This window comes from Musca domestica, unplaced genomic scaffold, assembly GCF_030504385.1.
Source record: "Musca domestica strain aabys unplaced genomic scaffold, Musca_domestica.polishedcontigs.V.1.1 17, whole genome shotgun sequence".
Lineage (NCBI taxonomy): Eukaryota > Metazoa > Arthropoda > Insecta > Diptera > Muscidae > Musca > Musca domestica.
The window spans coordinates 2,245,443-2,268,089 of record NW_026712230.1 but is presented as its reverse complement, the minus strand read 5'-3'; the positions used below and the strand labels follow the sequence as shown (position 1 = coordinate 2,268,089).

The following is a 22,647-nucleotide window of genomic DNA, read 5'->3' as shown; positions in this document are numbered from 1 at the left end:
TATAGTGTTATTATTAAGTTTTAAAAATTTTTTAGTCTCCAATTAATTTTTATTCATTTTAGGTTTAACATTCATAAAAAATTGTACAAAATTATTTTGCATGTAATGGGATCCTCAACATTTAAAATCGACTATTCAATAAGGAAATCGGCTGTATTCATACAAATGTTCATAAATAATTTATAAATTTTATCTTTAACTATATTTTTTCCATGAAATGAGATTTTGGTCTTGTTGACAAACATTTCTCCTTAATAGTTAATTTGATTAAAAATTTACAAGAAATGTCTAACTAATATCGATATTTATAAAAAGTGTAAACTTTCCAGCTTAAAATCTATATGTTTCAACCAATGAGTAATTGGAACTTATTTCATCGATTCTAAGCAGACTCATGACTACCAATTTAATAAAAAATGCTCTATTCTACCAACTGAGCTAATCAGTAAACATAATGAATCAATATCTAATAAATAATATGACTAGAGTAAGCTAATTTCGTACTTAAACAGTAAATTATATGTGTAAATTTCTAATAATGGAAATATTTGGAAATAAATACTAAAAGTAAAAATATTGTTGTTCAGCTTCAACTATAAAATCGCCGCAAATCTCGGTAATTTCGTATGCTATCGATCAGAAGGCAGGAGAAAATGGAACCAATAAACTGTAAATGTAGCGAGGAATTAGAATATAGATTTATGGAAAAAGAAGCATTATTTTAACTAACCTCGGTTGCAATGATTACCCAACTGAGAATATTGAATTTCTCCACTTTCGATTTGACATAATCACGATATTTGTCAGCACAGCCATCTTTGTACAAATTATGTATTTTAATGCAGTTGTGATCTTTACAACAGCTTGTGGGCGGATATTTGTCAAGCAGGTAATAGTCTTCTGGACTGTTCTTGCCGCAGCATTGCAGCTGAAATGTTAAAGAGAAACTTAAACATTAAGCCTCTTAATGGGTATTTATAGTTTTTTCTCCACTTACCCATTCTTCATAGAATGACAAATTCTCGCTGGGTTTCAAATGCAACGGATCCCAGAGTTCATCAAAGCCCTTCTCCAGCCTTTTCGAAACGCCATTATTCAATGCCGTATAGCTAATGCTGACCAATACGATTTGCATTACCAGCAATGCGATTAGAAGAACTGCAAACTGTAATTTAAATACTATTCAAGATATGTACTTTCAAAGCATCTAAAAATAGTACAACTTACGCTGATCAACATATTGGACAGCTCAAACACGGACGCCAATGTTCCATAGATTGCTGTGAAAATTAACACTCCGCCCAAGGTCATTATAACAATGGATGCTAATTTTTCCCCATGATCGAATTTTTCATCGTCAATACTTTTGTAGAGCCATGATCCGAACCACGTCAATACAGAACCCAGAATCTGAAAAAAAGAGGTAAAATAACAAATCAAATAATGTTAACAATTGAAAATGATGTTTACTTCGTCCGGACGAAATTGTTTAGCATTCACAATGAAAACAATGAATGAAGGTATCGGTAAGGTAAATGTTTCAAGTGCGCTGAAATCTGTTGGAAAATGCGAATAAAGTCACTATACTATAAAGGCTTTTATATGGAGCCATACCAAACCGGGACATTTTCTGCTACAGTGGTTGGTATACATTGAAGTACTAAAATGTACTATATCTTGTACCATTTTGTATCATTGTGAACGGTTAGATTTAAAAAAAACTTGAAATTTAGAATAGGAATCAAGGTTGAGGAGTAATGTCGATGTAAGGAGGTTATTTTAGAAGTGTGTACTCATGTATACGAAAAATACTGAACGATACTAAATTTTGCAAAAGTTGGAGAAACAGATGAAGCTGGAATGCTGAAAATTGAAATTAACATTACTGTTGGACTGTAGGATTGGGATATGGAGGAAGTTTTCGAAATTTGTACTTTTGTGCACGAAAAGTACTGAATTTAGCACAATTTTTATTTGATGAAGCGAAAGAGCTGGAATGCTAAAATTTGGAAATAAGATTACTAGAAAGAGGTATGTGGGTGGATTTTGAAATTCGTACTTATGTGTACTAAATGATACTAAATTGGTACAATTTAAGTTTTGGGAGAACCGATCGAGTTAGAATTCTTAAATTTGAAACTACGATTATACGGGGTATGTAGCAATTATTGGAAAGACGTACTTATGTGTACTAACTGGTACAAAAGTTATTACAATTTGTATTTAGGTGAACCGATCCTGAAATTTGGAATTAGAATTACTGTGAGGGTTTAGAATTAGTATATGTAGTAAGTTTTGGAAATTGGTACTTATGTGTACTAAATGGTACTAAATTTTGTATAACATGTATTTCCCAAAGGGAAAATTCCATCGGTAGTAGATCAAAAAAATATTTTCAGCATTTAATCTGTTAATGAACTTAACAATAAAAGCTTGGCGTGGGTAGAAATAGTATGACAAAAGATTGGTGAGATCCATTCCCAAAATGTAGGATGAAATTCCATCTCAACATATTTAGACCTTTTTGAGAATAACAGCAAAAATTCTAAATATATATTATGCCGAAACATCTGTACCAATAATTGAATATTATTTATTACAAAGAACATGTTGCTTTGTTTGAGAGATGTTTATTTTGTGTGTATTTAAAATATACCATATTGTCAATTGAGTCAGTTTTATGTCCATTTCATTTTTTGGGGTAGTGATACTCTTGTAAGCTTTCAGTAAGTTTGGAGACCTCTAAATTTAAAACTTACAACAAAAATTCCTCTATTCCTGTAAGAATGTACTAGTTTTGCATTTTTATACCCTCCACCATAGTATGGAGGGTATATTAAGTCTATGTCGATTTGAAGATGTCCGTCCGTCTGTGGAAATCACTCTAGCTTCCGAACGAAATTAAGTAGATTGATAAAATTTTACTTAAATGTATATTATGTCTGCAGGACTTTTGGTATTGAAAATATAGGTCCACGTTTTGGTATAAAGGTACCTCCTTTAGCGATATTATTAATTGCAATTATTTCAAATTTGGTATTTGAAGTTCGAAATGGATACTAAAGCCAAAGACAGAAAATTGTGTGTGTAGGTTCACGTCTTCATATAGCCCCAATATAACGGTACCTCCCAATATTCGGTATTTTGATGATTTTAGCGACATTATTTACCGGAATTGTTTCAAATTAAGTAGTTGAAGTTCAACATGGATTCTGCAGCCCATGACAAGAGATTGTCTGTGCAGGTCCACGTCTTCGTATAGCCCTCATATAACTGTTCATCCCGATATTCGGTATTTTTATAATATTACCGACATTATTCGCGGGAATTTTTTCAAATTTTGTATTTGAAGTTCGTAATGAATACTACAGCCTATGACAGAAAATAGTCTGTGCAGATCCACGTCTTCGTATAGCCCCCATATAACGGTACCTTTCTAGATTCGGTATTTTGATGACATTATTCATCGGAATTGTTTGAAATTTGGTATTTGAGGTTCGTAATGGATACTGCAGCCTAAGGCAGAAAATTGAAAATTGTCTTTGTTGCTCCACATTTTGGTATAGCCCCAATATAATAGTACCTCTCTATATTCAAGCAAGTCCTAATATGATGGCTACATGTGATATTTTTAAGATTTTAAAAGATTTTTTAATGGATTTTATCTTTTTGAAAATTGTCAAATTCGTTCCAAACGGTGGATGGTATTCAAAGTTCGGCACGCCTGAACCTTCAGCTATTTTACTTGTTTTTTTTTTTTTTTTTTTTTTGATATCATAAAGGAAAAATCGATTATCGTAGTAAAATTGTTACATTCTTGCAGTTCTGGAACAGAGCATATGTTTTCTTTTGTTCAACATACTTACGTGTTACCATCTTGTGGTTGGACATTATGATTGCTTGAAATTGGCTATCGTAGTAAAGCAAATTCCATATGCAAATAATTAATCATTCTTAAAAGTAATATAAATAAAAATATAAATTCATGTGTAATGTCTATCTGCAAAGTTATTTTTTGCTGTAGCACCAAATGTAATATTGGGACTAGGTTAGTTTCGAATATAAATATATAACATTTATAGCCTTTGACGATTTATTCATTATACCCTACACCACAAGGTGGTCAGGGTATTATGTCTTTGTGCATTTGTTTGTAACAGGCAGAAGGAAACGAGATAGACCCATAGTTCCTTTTGATGATCTGCATAGAATCACATTCTGAGTCGATTTATGCATGTCCGTCCGTCCGTCTGTCCGTCCGTCCGTCCGTCTGTCCGTCCGTCCGTCCGTCCGTCTGTCCATGTATTTTTGTAAACAAAGTACAGGTCGCATTTATTGCCCGATCCAGATGAAATTTTGCAAAGGTCTTTTGTTTGGCCTAAGGACGAACCCTATTGAAATTGGAGATAATCGGTCAAAATTTGGATATAGCTCCCATATATATCTTCGTCCGATTTGACTTTTATTGTGCACCAAACGTGTAATATCAGCCCGAATTGTATGGAATTTTGCACATACACCCATATTAGGCCTGAAAATATGTATGCCAAATTTGATCGAAATCGGTTCAGATATAGCTATAGCTCCCATATATATTGTTCATCCGATTTGTTATTTTTGTCCACCGCCACCGTAATATGCACTATGCAACAACAATATTTGGGGAAATATATCAAATACAGCTCAGAAATACATTTGCTAAATTTTATCGAGATCGGTTCAGATTTGGATATAGCTCCCATATATAACATCGTCCGATTTACCTTTTATTGTGCACCAAACGTCTAATATTTGTCCAAATGGGATGGAATTTGGCACTTACGACCCAATTGAGTCTAGTAGCTAGTATCTCAAATTTGGTTCAGATCGGTTCAGATATAGTTATAGCTTCCATATATATTATTCATCCGATTTGTTATATTTGGTACCCACAACCGTAATATGCACTCTGTAACAACGATATTCAGGGAAATATATCAAATACAGCTCAGAAATATCGTTGCCAAAGTTTATCGAGATCGGTTCAGATTTGGATATAACTCCCATATATATCTTTATCCGATTTCAAATTAATTGTGCACCAAATGGGCAATACAATTCCGAATTTAGTCCTTTGAACTTTAAATTATAATTATAATCATAGCGTGTATGATTGAATTCTCCCATAGAAACTTTTAATTGTTATGTGGAGCTCTACTTAATTAGCAAAGTGGTGTAGGGTATCATAAAGTCGGCGCCGCCCGACTTTAAGACTTTCTTTACTGGTTCATTTTTAGAAAAATAATTATTTCGATCATAGTAACGCTGTGGTATGTCGTGCGCTAGGATAAGATAATTTTCAGATAAATTAATTTTCATATTAAAGCTCTGTTTATATGGTCCCAGAACACTTTTCCCACTATTTAAGCTGGACAAGGGCTGGGGAGGTATCATTATGTGGGTTTTTACCAAATTTGGACTTTGGAAGTAGTTCAAGTATTATATTTTAAATTGTACATAATTACCTTAAATTGTGCGACAAATAACTCATTATATTGTTGGACCTCTGTTTTAGGTTAAGTTTATGTAAAGAACCAATATAAAGAAACAATATATATAAAGAAACAATATAAACGTTAATTCTGTGAACCCTAAACCCTCTGAGGGTTTCTCGCCCAATACCTTCGCTTGGAATTGTTCTCCTACCACCCACACCACCGTTGAAGTGACTACGAAAACAAAGAAGGCAGTGAATTCCAACTACTAGTTTAAAAAAATCCGATTTACCTAAATTCGTCAAAATATGGAATTGCTCTATATGGATATTTTCTGTCCAAAAGGGACCAAGTCCTCACAATACCTAAATTGTAGAGTTTATGGAGACCACACCAAGACATGGCTATATATGGTTCATTTCCAATACCTGAAATTCTACGAACATTTGAGTAAAGTTTTATCAATCTACTTTACACCTAGAGTGATTTTTAGAGATAGGCGGGCAACATGGTGGTAGAACAGCTTCGTAAAACTATAGGAATACAGCCCTGAGGCTATGCCCGCTTCCTGCCAAAATTATTCAAAGTTATATGTGACACGTTATTTTCATTTATTTGATATTTTTGTTCACTTTTAGCGCGAAAGATGAATGAAATGACTGGACGTTATCTTAAAAATGTTAAATCTTTCAATTCCATGACAAACCTAGTTAATATTATTAATGCGCGCAATTTGAATGTCTTCCAATCATTGATTTTGAAAATATTTTGTTTTTATATTTCAAAACAATAAATATGGTAAGTCGGCACTTTTAGGATTTTCGATTTTTCAATCTTTCAACATTCTGAGTGAAATCTTTCAATTACAGAAAAATGTCTATTTGCCAGTAGTCGGCATATGGTATTTCATTAAAAAAGTATTATTTTGCAAAATTTTTTATTTCAAATAGTATAAAACAATGCAACATTACTAAATCACAGTTTAATCCAGAATTTGAAATTAATTTCGTTTTTAAATAGTGTTTTATTTAATTATCATTCTAAACCCAATATAGGTAGAAAATCAAGAATAGCATAGTCTTCAGTAACGTATGGATTTTCAATTAAAATAAAAATGAGATTAAAAAAAAGAAAAAAAGTACCTTTCTCATATTTGGAATTTGTGAATTGATCTTTTTCCTTAAGATAGCCAACATTTTTTTTTCAAAAATGCCACCGCTATCTAAAATGTCAAACAGCTGTTTAAAAAAACTTCTTAATTTAGAAAAGTTGGTCAAAAAGCCCAAATAAAAACAACTGCCGACTCAAAGCTATTTTTTTATTTGAGTAGTTTTTGGATTATTTTTTTTAATACTTTTCTCAAGTTTTGGTGAAATTGGTCAAAAATGATATTTGTCTAGTAATCGGCACCCCCTGCCGACTACTGGAAAATATCTTTTTTTCTGTTCCTAATGTCGTCATTAATTAATATAACAGAAAAATGCTTGATTTGTATGTTTTTAGGTTATAAAATGATCTGTAGAATGTTATTTACAATTATAAAATATTTCTGATTCCAAAAGTATTAAATTTAATTTACATAAATCGATTATTAAGTTGACGCGACCACTAATGTTTTCTTTACAAACTAGCACTATCGCACGCGTTGGAAGACACTCACTGACAAAATCGTTATTCTCTCGTAATAAATTATCGGAGCTCATTGTTGTTTTACAGAAAGAGAGCAGAGAGCACTGTTGACGTTTTTTTGCAATTATTTCATTATTTGGTGTATTCTATTCTTAGTTATTTAAGTTTAAATATCAAAACTGCCGACTACTGGGACATGCCGAACTTAGGCGCACATACCCTATATACACAAAATTGGCAGAAGTCTAGCACACTTAGAAAAATGAGTGTAGCTCTACCTTACCTTTTTATTGTACCATGGACATAACTAATTCGACATATATTTTATGCTGATCAAGAATATATTTACTTCTACAGTCTGTAACCAAAAAATCAGGAAACTATATTTTTACTGACACTCCAAAATTTGTATGTGGCAGGTATAACGCCATGGGAATGAGATTTTTAAACCCTTAGTCATGTTGATACGGAGGGTATATATGACGTGCCTTATCGAAATAACGGTTTTAGACCCTGGGTCTCCACTCTTTCTGGTAGCTTCATATACCAAATTTAGAACCATTTAGTAGTTTTTGTAATTTCTTCGTACATATTTTCAGAACCACCTTCAGCATTTCAAACTTCTACTTCCGTTCGTTCACCCAAACCCAAATTTTACAAAATTTAGTACAATTTAGTAATTAGTAGAACATACTTCCACAACCACCTTCTTATATGGATCCTACCCTTCCAACTTAATTATTATACACACATATTACGATTTTAGATCTATCCGTTCACATAATATGGAATGGAATCATATTTAGTGCTTTTTACCACATTGAGTACACGTATAATACTAATTTCCAAAAATCTTTTGTAAATAAGACCTTTAATACATTTCATCAGCGACCTTCACTCCAATTTTCAGATTTTCTAGCTCTGTCCGTTTGATAGTATAAAGAGACCCCAGCCCTGCCGAAGGCTTTGCATCACTTCCTGTCTGAAGTCTTGTTTCGAAGACAAAAGACTTCGAGATTTAGCAAGTCGAAAAACTTCGTTCTTTCTTAGCTTCCTCAGCGAAGTTTAACCACAGAATATTGCCTCTGAAGTGGATGATCCAGTTTTTGTCTTCAAGGGGATTAGTGTTATTTATGTTGTTTGCCAGAGCCACAACTGGTGTCGACCACAACTCAGCAGATTTCTTTACGGCCACCATGATTTTTCATGTTCGACATCGAATTGTCATTTTTATGCCAATGGACTCTAATACTTGTCATATTATGTGACCACATCATACGAAACGGGGACCTATCTTTCTTCCTTACAAGAAAACGCCTTCGTGGCTTGAAAAAATGTAACCGAAAAGTAGAGACTCTTTATAATAGTCCTCTGCTAATACCTAGACACTTCCAGGTTAATCTTAAACTTATATATTTTCCACCAGATAAATGCTTTTGGTGTGAGCTTTGCAATGCACTCATTCACTTATTCAACTTCGCCTTTCACGGGATCTCGTCCATGTCTCTCCATCTTTCAGAGATAGTTGATCTCACTGGATAAATAATAACAATATTTGCCTGACTCTGCATTTGGAAACATTCCCATCTGCAGGAGAAATGGTAAAATCATCAAATTTCAATTTGTCAATGTCAAATATGTCAATTTCACTTCATTTCATTAGAATGTATGACAGTGTAGTTTTGAAAAGTTTATAGAGCACAACGAACACAGCGCGGTCAGTTTGTTAACATACAAACATGTATGATTAAACACACATATGTATGTACATTTATACAGAGCATTAGCCAATAATGATTCATTAATAAAATAAAAGAAAACAAAACAAATCTTGATAAAAATAGAGAAACTTCCGCAACTTTTGCATTGATTCAAGAATATTTTTGCTCTATCAACATCCAAAGAAAAGAAAAAAAAAATTTTTCAAACACAACATTTTGCATTAGAACCGGTATTTAATGAGTGGTCGTGCCTTTTAAAACATTACCGAAAATTTGTTTTGTTTCGTTGATTTTTAAAATAGGTATGATGTCGACGTTGAATGACTAATTATTCCGGGTCTAGTCATTGTCGGCCGTGGTCGGTTACAAGACATTTAATGTCATAAAATTGCATCATCGTCATCATCACCATCGTTTACAAGGTTGTCAAACCACCCAAAAAAAGAGCCTTGGCGCAACGACTTACCGCACAAATCACATTCAAAATAATCACAATTATTTTATATGTACGTTTAGAGATGTACATTTTGATGACCGGACTTGAACTTAAACTAGAATTATTTTTTTTTTTTATTTATTCGGAATTTATGCAAAATCGTAGAAATGGTATTTGCATTCAATTAGATTTGCTTCGCACTCGACAAATTCGTATTTCGTATCGACGAAATGGCACCGACGATCCGCCAGCACAAAAGCATCCGTTGAAGATTCGCGCGTTGTTCGAACTAAACGCCAACATGTGACAAATGCTGTCTGTTTCCCTCTTCAGAGCAAAGCAAAAATATTTTAAAAACAAATGTTTAACCAACCGGCTGAGAGAATTCCTCTCTCGGTGAATGAAAACGAAATTATTTCATTTCTTAATGACTGAAAAAGCTAACAGTGCGACCGCAAATGAGAGACCAAAGAAGTTTGTTTTGATGTCATGTTTTGTTTTTTTTTTTTTTTTTCTTCAACATTGTCGCATGTTTTTGCTTACACACGTATTATTGCACAGTGGTTCAGAAATTGAAAAGTATTCAGGGGTTCATTTATAGAAAATGGACCAATTTAAAAAGGTCTCGGTTATCACCTCTAAAACTAAATTTATTAATAAAAATTTGGAAGATCTCGAGTTTTAAAATAACTGATTGGCTGACTGAGAATCAACGCCCAGACGAAGCGGCCGAAGCTAGAAGGCGTGTTGTAAAGCTGGTTTTTTATTAAATCCGCACTAAAGAGTACGAAAAGTACTAAAAATAAAATACTTTATATTAGACACCCGGAATTCGGAATAAGATTCACTGATGGAGAGCTGGATCACTGATGGAGTACAAAAGGCTCAGTGATACAGTACTGATGGAGTAGAAAGGGGTCTTTGGAAATTCAATCTTTAGGGTTACGTAAGGTTCTACAATATTACTAAACATATAAAATGGTGCAATTTGGTATTATGTGAACGGAAAGAGCTAAAATTGATATGAGAATCAAGGTTGGAAAGTAAATTTGATATATGACGATGGTTTGGGAAATGCGCACTAAGTGTGAGAACTGTAGTAAATGGTACATTTAGAAGATTTTGGTTTAAAATGCACGGATGAAGCAGAAAATTTGTATTAGGGTCCATGTTGGTGGTAGGTGAGAAAGAGGTTGTTTTGGAAATGTGTACTACAAATATACGAAATATATTATATTTATTGAAAATGGTACTGGGTGACCAGATAGTGCTTGAATTCTGAAACTTGGTATTAGGGTCGCTGTTCATATGTAGTCTGGACACATGGAGGTGGTTTCTGAATTGTGTACTATAATTGAACAAAAAGTACTGAATGGTACTATTTTTAGTATTGGGTGAAGGGATATAGACAAAATTCTGAGATTTGATATTTAGATTACTGATGGCATCCATGTGTTAAGATTTGGCGCTGTTTTTGGAAAGGCGTCTTATATTTGTACGAAAAGTTCTAAATGGTACCAAAATTGATATTGGATGAAGGGATAGGGTTGGAATCCTCATATTTTATATTGAGATCTTTGTTGGTATCTGCAATTGAGATATGGAGGTGGTTTTGGAAATGTGTGCCGTAAATTTACGAAAGGTACTGAATACTACTAAATTTGGTATTAAGAGAAGAAATAGAGCGGAAATACTAACAACTAATATACATGGTGAGATGCAACTTCAGACTGTTGTCATTTCTAAGCCACTCGGCCGACAGCTGTTAAAATTATTCCAGTGAAAGCTCATTATATTCTTTACAAGCGTCCAAAAGCATTTTGGTGAGAATTTTTCAGAAAACAAGTTATTCGTGATGGAATTCAAGCGTGATAGTATGATTTCTTTGTATTTGGCACTCCAGCATTTAAATATGAATAAATCTTTTGTGCCTCGTACCATCTCTCGTCACCGTGATACTGGTAGCGTAGCCCGACGTCAAGGAAGTGGACGGAAGGAAACAGCAACATCAGCAGAAATAGATCGAAAAGTAGATAAGCGACTTGATCGAAACCCTCGTCGCAGTGGCCGAAAAATGGCTCGTGAGCTAAACATATCGCAATATTCCATTCGCCAAATATTGAAAAATTAGCTCGGGTTAAGGCCGTTGAAATTCTAAGAAACGCAAGAATTTACACTGCAACAGAAAGAAAATAGACTCAAATGAGCTAAAGAGTTGTTTCCTTGGCCGAAAGTGGTGAACTGCCGGATTTGCTTTTCTCCGATGAGAAAACATTCGTTGTCCAGCAGTTTGTAAACAAACAAAATAATCGTGTTTACTTGCCAAAGAGGTCAGCTGAAAATGTGCACCTTCGGTGATGGTGTGGACGTGGCATAAGAATAAATGCCGAATATTATAGCGAAAATATTCTGGAGGGTGCATTAAAGCATTTTTGCCGCAGACCTTGGACATTCCAACAGAAATCGGCACGCGCCACCAAAGAATGGTTACAAAATGAGGTTCCTCGCTTCATTTCCAACTCACAATGGCCACCAAAATCTCAGGATACCAATCCGTTGGCCTACTGTGTCTCGAGTATTTTGGAAAACAAGGTTGGAACTAAAAACCAGTAAAGAAAGTCTTAAAGTCGGGCGGGGCCGACTTTATGATACCCTACACCACTTTGCTAATTAAGTAGAGCTCCACATAACAATTAAAAGTTTTTATGGGAGAATTCAATCATACACGCTATGATTATAATTATAATTTAAAGTTCAAAGGACTAAATATGCCGAAGCATTTGTATCTTTTAAATTCGGAATTGTATTGCCAATTTGGTGCACAATTAATTTGAAATCATATAAAGATATATATGGGAGCTATATCCAAATCTGAACCGATCTCGATAAAATTTGGCAAAGATATTTCTGAGCTGTATTTGATATATTTCCCTAAATATCGTTGTTACGGAGTGCATATTACAGTTGTGAGTAGCAAATATAACAAATCGGATGAATAATATATATTTGGAAGCTATAGCTATATCTGAACCGATCTTCACCAAATTTGACATACTACCTTCTGGACTCAATTCGGTCGTAAGTGACAAATTTCATCCAATTTGGGCAGATATTAGACGTTTGGTGCAAAATCCAAGGTAAATCGGACGAAGTTATATATGGGAGCTATATCCAAATCTGAACCGATCTCGATATAATTTGGCAAAGATATTTCTGAGCTGTAATTGATATTTTTGCCTAAATATTGTTGTTGCATAGTGCATATTACGGCGGCGGTGAACAAAAATAACAAATCGGATGAACAATATATATGGGAGCTATAGCTATATCTGAACCGATTTCGATCAAATTTGGCACACATATTTTCAGGCCTAATTTGGGTGTATATGCAAAATTCCATACAATTCGGGCTGATATTACACGTTTGGTGCACAATAAAAAGCAAATCGGACGAAGATATATATGGGAGCTATATCTAAATTTTGACCGATTATCTCCAATTTCAATAGGGTTCGTCCTTGGGCCAAACAAAAGATCTTTGCAAAATTTCGTCTGGATCGGGCAATAAATGCGACCTGTACTTTGTTTACAAAAATACATGGACAGACGGACAGACGGACGGACGGACATGCATAAATCGACTCAGAATGTGATTCTATGCAGATCATCAAAAGGAACTATGGGTCTATCTCGTTTCCTTCTGCCTGTTACAAAGAAATGCACAAAGATATAATACCCTGACCACCTTGTGGTGTAGGGTATAAATACCGAAGTACCGATCACCTCATGCAAGCGCTTCACCGGGAATGGGCCATAATTCGTACCAAAGGTGACCAATTCGAATAAATCTAAACTTATTCTAAAATTTGATGCTATTTCCGACATTTTTTGCTTTCATTCAATAAAATTAAAAAAAAATGTAAAAATTATGGTGTTTAACTTTGTTGCAGTTTTTTTATATCACCCTGTAGAGCTGGAATTCTCAAATTTTATATAGAGATCTCTATTGGTATCTGGTGTTGTGATATGGAGATTGTTGTGAAAATGCGTACAATAATTGTTCTAAAAGTACTAAATGATAAATGGTACGGAAAACATCAAAATGAAAGATAATGAAGACTTTCTAAAACGTAAAAATTTGTCTATTATTCCGAAAACCCATTCCGTATGATAATGCCTTAAACAACAATTTCCGTCAGTTTGGAAGAATTAAAGAAGTTTTGAAAAAGTCCATAACGATATTGACGTTATTCCACCTTGGGAAGTTCTTATTTTAAACTGACCATTTTAGGGACATCACAATTAGACCAATGTTAAGTGTTTTTTCAGTTAACTACTTCCGTACTAAAAACTCAGGAAATGTAATACCTAAAATGTCTTAGGACCTGGCTAAAGACAAACAATTGTTTTGCAAATTTAGACTGTCATGGAAAAATACTCTTCGCCCTGTCACTCTTAGATATGCTAAACAGCCGCTCAATTAAAATGGCATGAAGACATGTTCGTATCACTTAATTCATATTCACTTGTGCTAATTTCAATTCCACTCAGATACTCAAAATGGTTTGATAGGTTTAAATATGTTAATGACTCTTTAATAAGTAAAATTGAAATTTCTTACAAATAAATTTCCCATCCCACTGTTCTTCTCCCAAAATAAAGTGGAAAAAAGAACAAACACCCAAAATCCATAAAATTTCTGAAATTGTTTTGACTAAAAGTGAAACATTCGTGTATTTGTTTGTTTCTCCTTCACAATCCGAAGACATGTTTGATGTTCGATAGAAATTAGAAAAACAATGACGAAAATTCATTCACTGGACGTTATGGTTTTATGACACTCATCAGGGCCATAAAAATCACGGAGAAAACTTTGTCATATCCACGAACATTGTTTTAATCGATTTTTGTTGTAGGGCCAAATGAAGCGGAAAATTAATATGGAAACTGTGGGTCAGCGATTGTAGATAGGGGGAGATTAGTAATACACACATATATGTATGTATGCATATGAACGACCACATCACCTATCCACCATCTAAACCATAACATTCCTTAGGCACTCACTCGAACAGCGATTCAATGGCGGCAGATTTCAATGGAAAAGAATAAATAAAATGTTGAAGCATCAGGCAGACACCTGATACAAGTCGTGAGGTATCGAAACGAGTGGGTTGTGGTTCAGAATGTTTTCAATGTTACTTCGATGCAATCGAGCCAATTACCATTGACTTTTTTGGAATTTGTTTACAACTGTTTGTGCAAATCAATAATTAATTGAACTATTCGCTTAGTTTTAAGAATTTTTGTAGTTTATTTTCTAACCTCAACCATACTGTGGAGGGAAAATGAAACTTGTCATTCCGTTTGTAACTCATCGAAATAAGATAGTAATCTTGAGCAACATAAAATTATATGTCGATTTATCCATATCCGTTCGTCTGTAGACATCACTTTAACATCTGAATGATAATATGTATTTGGTAAAATTTGCATTTCTCCCCACACAACGATTCCATCAGATTTAAGGTGTTTTAGTTATAGTTTTGAACAGAATTTGCTGTATATTGGCAGTTTGTGTTCGCGGTGTGAGAGAAATATAGATAATTTTATAATACTTTATAGATAATTTTATAGTACTTTATATAGAAATCCTGGACCAATATGGATAATGTTTTGATACAGAAGGTATAACTCATTTAGACCTGCAAATACTAAATTTTAGACAAATCCGTTAGAGAATGTTGGCAAAATCTTCAAAATAGTGAATATCCGGAAATACCGTAATATGGGGCTATAGTAGAAGAACGTGAACCTGTATAGGCAATGTTTTTCCACAGGGTGTTAAACCCATTACAAACACCAAATTTGAAACAATTTCGTAGAAAATGTGGCTAAAATCCTCAAAATACAGAATATCGGGAAGCACCGAAAACGTGGACCTATATAGACAATATTTTAGAAAAGGTAACTTGAATCAATTAAATACCGAATATTGAGAAGTACCGTTATGTGCCCGAAAACGTGGACCGATATACCTTCGTTTCAATACAAACCATCGCAGGCATAATGCAAACTTTGGTGCGAAAATTCAAAAACTCTACGTCATATAATGGGATGTATCCTAATTTCAACATACAGACAGAAAGACAGACATAAGGACGGACATCGTTAATTCGATTTGTACGCTGATCATAAATATATACACTTTATAGGGTCTATGACGAATATTTATAGGTGGTACAAACAAAATTCAAATTCGTGACCAACTAACATCCGAAAATCACCAGTTCAACCCCATTATCAGACAACAAAACAATCAACATCCCATGGTGTCCCCAACCATGTGAAACCCTTGCTGTAGCTGACTATATATGACATCGAAATCAGCATCAATGTAAAGGTTAGAAGTGCCCTTTCACATTTTTGTGATTTTGCCAGGAAGCAACTTTCGCGTTTATAAAATACTAGCTGAACCCGGTGCGCTTCGCTACTCCTTTTATTATTGCATTAACTTTACAGGAACAGCTGACCATGAGAAAAGCAGGAACATGCCAAATTTAGTCCGCATCACGAAGGGCTCGTCCTTCGGATTTATTAATTTCATAGCAAATGCCAAGCGTGCAGGAAACTGCAATTTTTTGAAGTTAAGTGGCATTTCTGTTGCTATTAGAAAATTCGAGGTAGCAACATACTTCCCCATAATAATCGTATTCTCAATTAAATTATTGTGTAATTTTTCACCTTATCCCATTACAAAGGCTTAGTGGGTCAATGCATCTTAATAAAATCATATCCCAATCTGAACCGATTTCAATATAATTTGAAAAATTTACATTTACACCAAATTCTGTCACACCTTCCATATTTCATTGAAATTGGTGCATCAAAGATCTGAAGTCGGCCGAGAATATATATGGAAGCTGTATCCAAATATTAACCGATTTCCAATTAATTTGTCAAATTTATTATTATTATTTATTATTTATATATATGGGAGCTATACCCAAAACTTTGGCAAATTTATTTGTGTAGCAAATTTAGTCACTCATGCCGAATTTCATTGGAATCGGACATACGTATAGTTTTCTGTGCATCAAATATGTGAGATCGATCGAAAATATGTATGGGAGCTATATTCAAATCAGAACCGACTTTAATATAATATGACTCATTTATTTTCTGATCAAAATCCCGTCACACATTCCAAGTTTCGCTGAAATCGAACAAACATATGCATCAAATATGTAAAATCGGCCGAAAATATATATGGGAGCTATATTCAAATCTGAATCGATTTCAATATTATTTGAAAATTTTATTTTCTGATCAAAATCTCGTCACACATTCCAAATTTCATTGGATTCGAACATACATATCGTGTTTGGTGCTTGAAATAAACGAAATCTGTCGAAAATGTATAAGGAAGCTATATCCTAATCTAAACCGATTTGGATATAATTTGACAAATTTTTGTACAAAATTAAGTCACTCATGCCGAATTTCATTGGAATTGGGCATTCGTATCCTGTTTTGTGAATCAAATATTTGAGATCAGCCGAAAATATATATGGGAGCTATATCCAAATCTGAACCGATTTCAATATTATTTGACAAATTTATTTTCTGATCTATATCCCGCCATACATTCCAAATTTCATTGGATTCGGATATCCATATCGTATTTGGTGCATCAAATAAACGAAATCGGCGGAGAATATATATGGGAGCTATATCCAAATCTGAACAGATTTCAATATAATCTGGCAAATGTATTTTTGTTTCAAATTCCGTTACGCATTCCAAATTTGGAGACTGTAAATGTAATCGATCAATAGGTATGTGCATATAAAATCTAAATTTTTGGGAGGTACCTCCGATTCCGATGTTATATCTCCAGTTCCAAGTGGAATTTGAAAATTTTTTATAGCCTTTGTTACTTTCAGGCGATTTTGTAGTACACTTGCAAATTTTCAGGAAAATCTGTTCAGCGGTTTTCGGGTCCATAAATTACAAACAAACAAACATTTTCCTCTTTTATAGATATAGATTCGGTCAAATTGAAATATTGGTATTTCTCACAAAAAAATCTCATGGTTCATTTTCTGTTTTTGTTCCATTTCAATTTCTTAACATTTGACAAGCATCTCTAAAACCAATACGCTTCAATTCGGGGGCTAACCCGACCGACTTGCACAGTGAAAAATTAAGTTAAATATAATAAATGTTAAACCCAATTAAACATAGTGTTGAAGGGTATAAGAATGAAATGAGTGAAAATTATAAATAAATTCAACTTGTAGCATTAAAAAAAAGGAACGACTAATTTTATAACTCTTTTTTTTGGTACTTGGTGTCAGTGCCTACTTCCTGTAACAAATCCAGTGATGAGGCTGTTTTGTAAGTTCCTCCCGATATTTGGTATTTTGATAATTTGAATCACATTATTCGACAAAATGATTTTAAACTTGGTACTTGGTATTTACAATAGTCAAAAACTGTAACTATGTAACTCTGCATCCCGAGTTCAGTATTTTGATTTTCTATGTCACATTTTTCAACTGATCTTTTTTTAAATTTGTTATTTGTTTAAAATATGTATAAATTATCCATAAAGGCAAACATTTCCGTGTAGCCCCATATAATAAAACTATACTAGTGTATAGTTATAGTTTGATCATTTTAGCCCCATTTTTTTAACTGAATTTTCTAAACTTTGATATTTTTATTTTTCACTTGTTTAAATACAAATAGAGTGCAACAAAAAAGCTAAATGTTTATACAATTTAAATGAAAAAATGAAGTACATAGATAAACTCGCTCCAACGAAAGGACAAAATATCTATAACCAAAATATAATTGTTTAATGGTATTACTGAATATCATGCAGCAATGATATTAAGTTATTTTTATTTTATATAATGTTGCTTTTTGTTCCATCGTTTCAATAAAAACATATGAAAATCAAGTTTTAAAGCATAAGGTATTGTCGACAGCTGTACACCTTTAGCCAATGTTCGTTTATTTAAATATATTTTGACTTGCGTTATAAGTTATTCTTCATGAGAGTGGTTCAGAAGAAATGACCCAATATTGTCCATTTCATATGTGACATAAATCAGATATAAATATATTACGTGCCAGATTCGACTATATTGTCTATTTCCTTCACTTTATAAGAGAAATGTGATAATTTTTGGAAAATATTGAAATGTGCGTTAGATACTAGGTATGGTAGAAGTAATCCAATTCGTCACCCACTTCAGAAGGTGTCTATCATCTTGACCCCAGATCGTGCGTTAGTAAAAAAATATTGGGATGTGTGAAGTTTTAAGAGAGACTGATCTGCGTTTCGTTATTCAAAATTCGTGGGGGAGGTGCCAGAAGAAGAGGACAATCTTTATACCACATATTGTGTAAGTAAAAATATTGGAATGTGTGAAATTTGAAGATTATCGGAAGCTTATTTCGCATTTTATGAGAGTTATATTTATTCAAAATGTTGACGCATTGTGGGGGAGATACTTGATGGAGTAGGCAGATATTTTTGCACCTGATCTAACTAATATTGGGATTTGCATAATCAGATCATCAATCAGATGGTCCTTTCTGAAGTAAAATATTTTCTTACAAAATTTCAACCTTTGTTGGGGGTGGTGACAGAAGGCGTGTAGCGATATATCTCAACTCCAAACTCGATGTAAGTTTGAAAATAACATAAAGATGTACCAAGTTTGGAATAAATCGAATACTCTCTCCAAGAGTTATAAAAATCATATAAAAACACATATTTTTCGATCGCGAGGTCAGTGTTTTTTTATTTATTCAATTTATCCAATACTTCGCCATTGGATTAACCTTTTATTTGATATTAATGTCAGGACTTTCGATGTACAAATATTAATTAAATTAAAATGGAATTATTTAAATTAATTACAATACATTAGAATAATTAAAACTGGCCAACTTTTTGAAAAATGTATGAGTGTTTTTTATTTATTTTATCTAACAGCCGCCTAAACATATGCTTTACTTTTATATTTACATTTTCATATTGAAACAAGTAAGCAAAGGCTACGGTCGTGCGGGGCCGACCATGTGATACCCTACAACACTACAATATGTTAGCAGCCCCCTTATGTCCAAATCCATTTTGGAAGATTTCGCTTTTCAAATTATGTCACGGATCACTGCCCAGATATTACCCTTAGTATTTTGAACAGGGTCATTTGTCCAATATTTACGCACATCGTCGTGCTCTTAGTTGTTGTGGTCCATATTACAGCTAAATATAATTCAAGGGTCATCCAAAATGCTAGAATTCTTCCCTGTTCTTAATTTTTTTCTCAGGCGTGTCGACTGGCTTCAATTGTGTAATCGTTTTTTTTTTTTTTTTTTTGTTTAATTTGAACCCCTAAATATTTTGAGATCATCTCCAAAAACAAAGGGCCCCTGTATCTCCACTTTTAGACCCATCTATATGATTTGCTTATCTACGATATTTGGCTCTATTCGCCAACGAAATCAGAATAAAAAAGCCAGAACTTCGCCTTTTGTGTATTTCGGATATTGACTGTAAGTAATGTTGATATATTTTCACACAGAAGTAGTGGTCCATTCTACCCGCTGTCCTAAACATCTTTGAACACAATAGGCCTATCCCTTCTGAGCCTAACCCTACCCTTGTGAACATTTTCGTGAGGATCGGACGATACCTGCAATCTGTATATAATAATCGCAACCTGTGTTGTAGGGTGAAAAATATTACAAAATATACACTTCAATATTATAAGTCAAATGAAAAAATCGCGCGCGATACAAATAGGAAAAAATACAAAATACAACAAAATCTATATTAGTATTATTATTGGCATCTTTTTAAAGATTTTTTTTAGATTTTATACTTTTATTCCAAGAGGGCATTCTAAACTGACAAAGTTTGTCAAAATCGGTCCAACCATTCTTGAGATATAAGCATTCTAGCTAACACTCCCTTCCTTTGTATGTATACATTGTATATATTTCGCTATATATCCCATATATTTATTATCGGCATCTACGTAACGGTCAGAATTGACCCTTTCGTTTATTTGTGATTTAGACGGGATTAAAAATATTCGCTGTTTTTTTGAAAAATTTGACTTTTATTTAACACAAATGTGATGGACTATTTAAACTACTAAATATTACCCGATGACGATCCAAATTGAAAGGCTTCTGTGCAGCCCTAAGCTCTAGCCCCATGCTAACTCCGGCGTCGATTGGTGTATAACTGCGACCTGCAGAGCAACTGTAAAATCAGAACATTTTTAAATGTTTGCGATTATCTACAAAAGCAATAGGCTTCTATTCTGACCATAACCCCAACACCATTTACAATTACATGAGGATCGGGCCATAATTGCGACTTGTAGCGTGATTACAATTAAACATGGACATACAAAGCTAGATCGACTCAGCTCGGCGAGATAGGAAGTTCCATATATACTTTCCTATGTGGGAACCAATGTTTCGAGGTGTTACATAATTTTTGGGCCAATCAAACTTATAATACCCCCAACACATAGTGTTGTAGGGTATAACAATATAGAGTTATTCCATACGTCAAACTATATTTATATGTAAATGTTTTAGCATAAATACGCCACTCTTCGGTCTCCAAGACCGAATTGGATTGGCTTATGAGAGTATCCCTTTAATTTTGCCAACATTGCATTCTGGTTGAACATTGCAAATAGTGGGAAAAGGAATAAGAGAAATAGTAAAATGCTAATTTTGTATTTGATCTTAAGCCAAAATACTACAAAAATCGATAATATATCTGTACATATTGAAAATCAAAATTTAATTAATTTTCTTTAAAAATCGTTGATTTATTTTATTATTCTGTTTGTATTAGTTTAAAACATACTTAAACTATCAAAACAATTTCTTAGTAACAATTTTTTTATTTATTATGTTATTTGATTTCCAAAGAGAGTTTAAATGCCTATTTATTTCGTTTATGTTAACATTAATATTTTCTCGATAGTATAATTATAAAAAATAGATATGGAAGTATTATTTTAACTAATAAGAACTTACTGTAGATAACATTTTTGTAAGCGGGAGAAGAGAAAACACAACCGTATCGTCTGGCTGTTGTTTCAATTCTAATTTTATTTTTAAAATATGTTCCTTACGTACTACTGAAACTAATCTAACTTAACCTAGTCGCAGCCACACAATTGTTCTTATCTATTATTAGATTTAAAAGGAAACATTACATGGCTGCGTGTCCCTTCATTCAAGTGATCTTGGCTACCTACTGGCGCATCAATATCTGTGTGTGTGGGTTATGACCTTTATTATCCTACACATTATCGTATGCGACAGCGCACAAGATCACTGAATTGTACACATGTGATATTTTATGACCACTGGGAAATTGACAATTTTTAAATATTTATTTTTAATGGTTAGATTTTCCCAGCGCCTCAGCCGCACTCAAAAGTATGTACAAAGTATTTTGTACATTCTCCCGGGCGGCTTAAATGTGTATATTTTTAGTGGACTGTATTTAAAAATGGATCATGAAGAGGATTATATAAAAAATATTTAGACATATAGCTTTGAAAATGATTATATTATATAAATTATCCTAGGTAACCGCTTGCAGGAAACGGCTCCACTTATCTATCCAGCCTCGCTCGCCAATACCACCACCCTTATCTGCCGGTTTTAACTTCCAAGCTTTATAATTCTTTGGCGACTTGTGATTTGGTAGTTGCTGGCTGCGATCATCCAAGGAGTCATTTTTTCGTAGGGCATCCAAGGTTAGGTCATTGCTGATGTATTTTATACGCGGTTGCTTCAATGAGGATTCCCGGTGTTTGTTATTAATTCTATTCCTCTTTACCTTGTCGCGCTCTTTTTTCTCCGCTTCCTCGATGCATTTATCGTTATCTTTGCCAAACGTGTCTTTTAGAGAAGTACCAATATACACCGGATTTCTTTTTTTGCTCTTCTCTTGTTGGTGGTTCTGTTCCCTGTGGCTTCTCAAATTCATATTGTCCAAGGACACTTTTTGTACATGCTTGTCCATTTTGTCACTGCTGACTTCCTCTGATGTGTCGAGTTTTTCTACGATGGCTTCCAATTTTTTCTTTTGATGTTCCAGCTTAGCTTCCAGATCTTGGACTTGGTTTTCCAGGTCACGCCGTTGCTTTTGAGCTTTTTCTTCAATGGCCTGTATGTCTCTTTCAAATTTAGTTAGCAAGGACTGCACCAAATCTTCAAGCCCCAGTTTTTCATCATTAGCGGTTTTCAGGCCATCTTCTAATATTTTGATTCGGGAAGCTGATTCGGCTAATTGTGATGCAGTATTGAGTCTTCCCTCTTCATTATT

The 22,647-nt window shown here is 33.7% G+C and overlaps 1 protein-coding gene and 1 long non-coding RNA gene across 2 annotated transcripts in view; one reads left to right on the top strand and one right to left on the bottom strand.

Moving 5' to 3' along the window:
* Window positions 1–22,647, top strand: part of LOC131801576 (uncharacterized) — a 67,499-nt gene that overhangs the window by 39,662 nt on the left and 5,190 nt on the right. The window lies entirely within an intron of this gene.
* LOC131801575 (protein late bloomer-like) lies at window positions 18–9,562 on the bottom strand. Its single transcript, XM_059120375.1, has 5 exons — window positions 9,291–9,562; window positions 1,228–1,410; window positions 998–1,165; window positions 731–928; window positions 18–667 (listed from the first exon to the last, which is right to left on the bottom strand). Exons 1-5 carry the CDS (start codon window positions 9,348–9,350, stop codon window positions 590–592), a joined length of 687 nt encoding a protein of 228 aa, XP_058976358.1. The 5' UTR covers window positions 9,351–9,562; the 3' UTR covers window positions 18–589.

What these genes read in the sequence shown, in the direction of transcription:
- LOC131801575 (XM_059120375.1), bottom strand. Translation starts at nt 9,350, where the DNA reads ATGTACATCTCTAAACGTACATATAAAATAATTGTGATTATTTTGAAT. An exon ending in TTTTGAATGTGATTTGTGCG is followed by an intron (nt 1,411 to 9,290) that starts GTAAGTCGTTGC and finishes TCTTTTTTTCAG; the next exon opens with ATTCTGGGTTCTGTATTGAC. An exon ending in GGGTAATCATTGCAACCGAG is followed by an intron (nt 668 to 730) that starts GTTAGTTAAAAT and finishes CTACATTTACAG; the next exon opens with TTTATTGGTTCCATTTTCTC.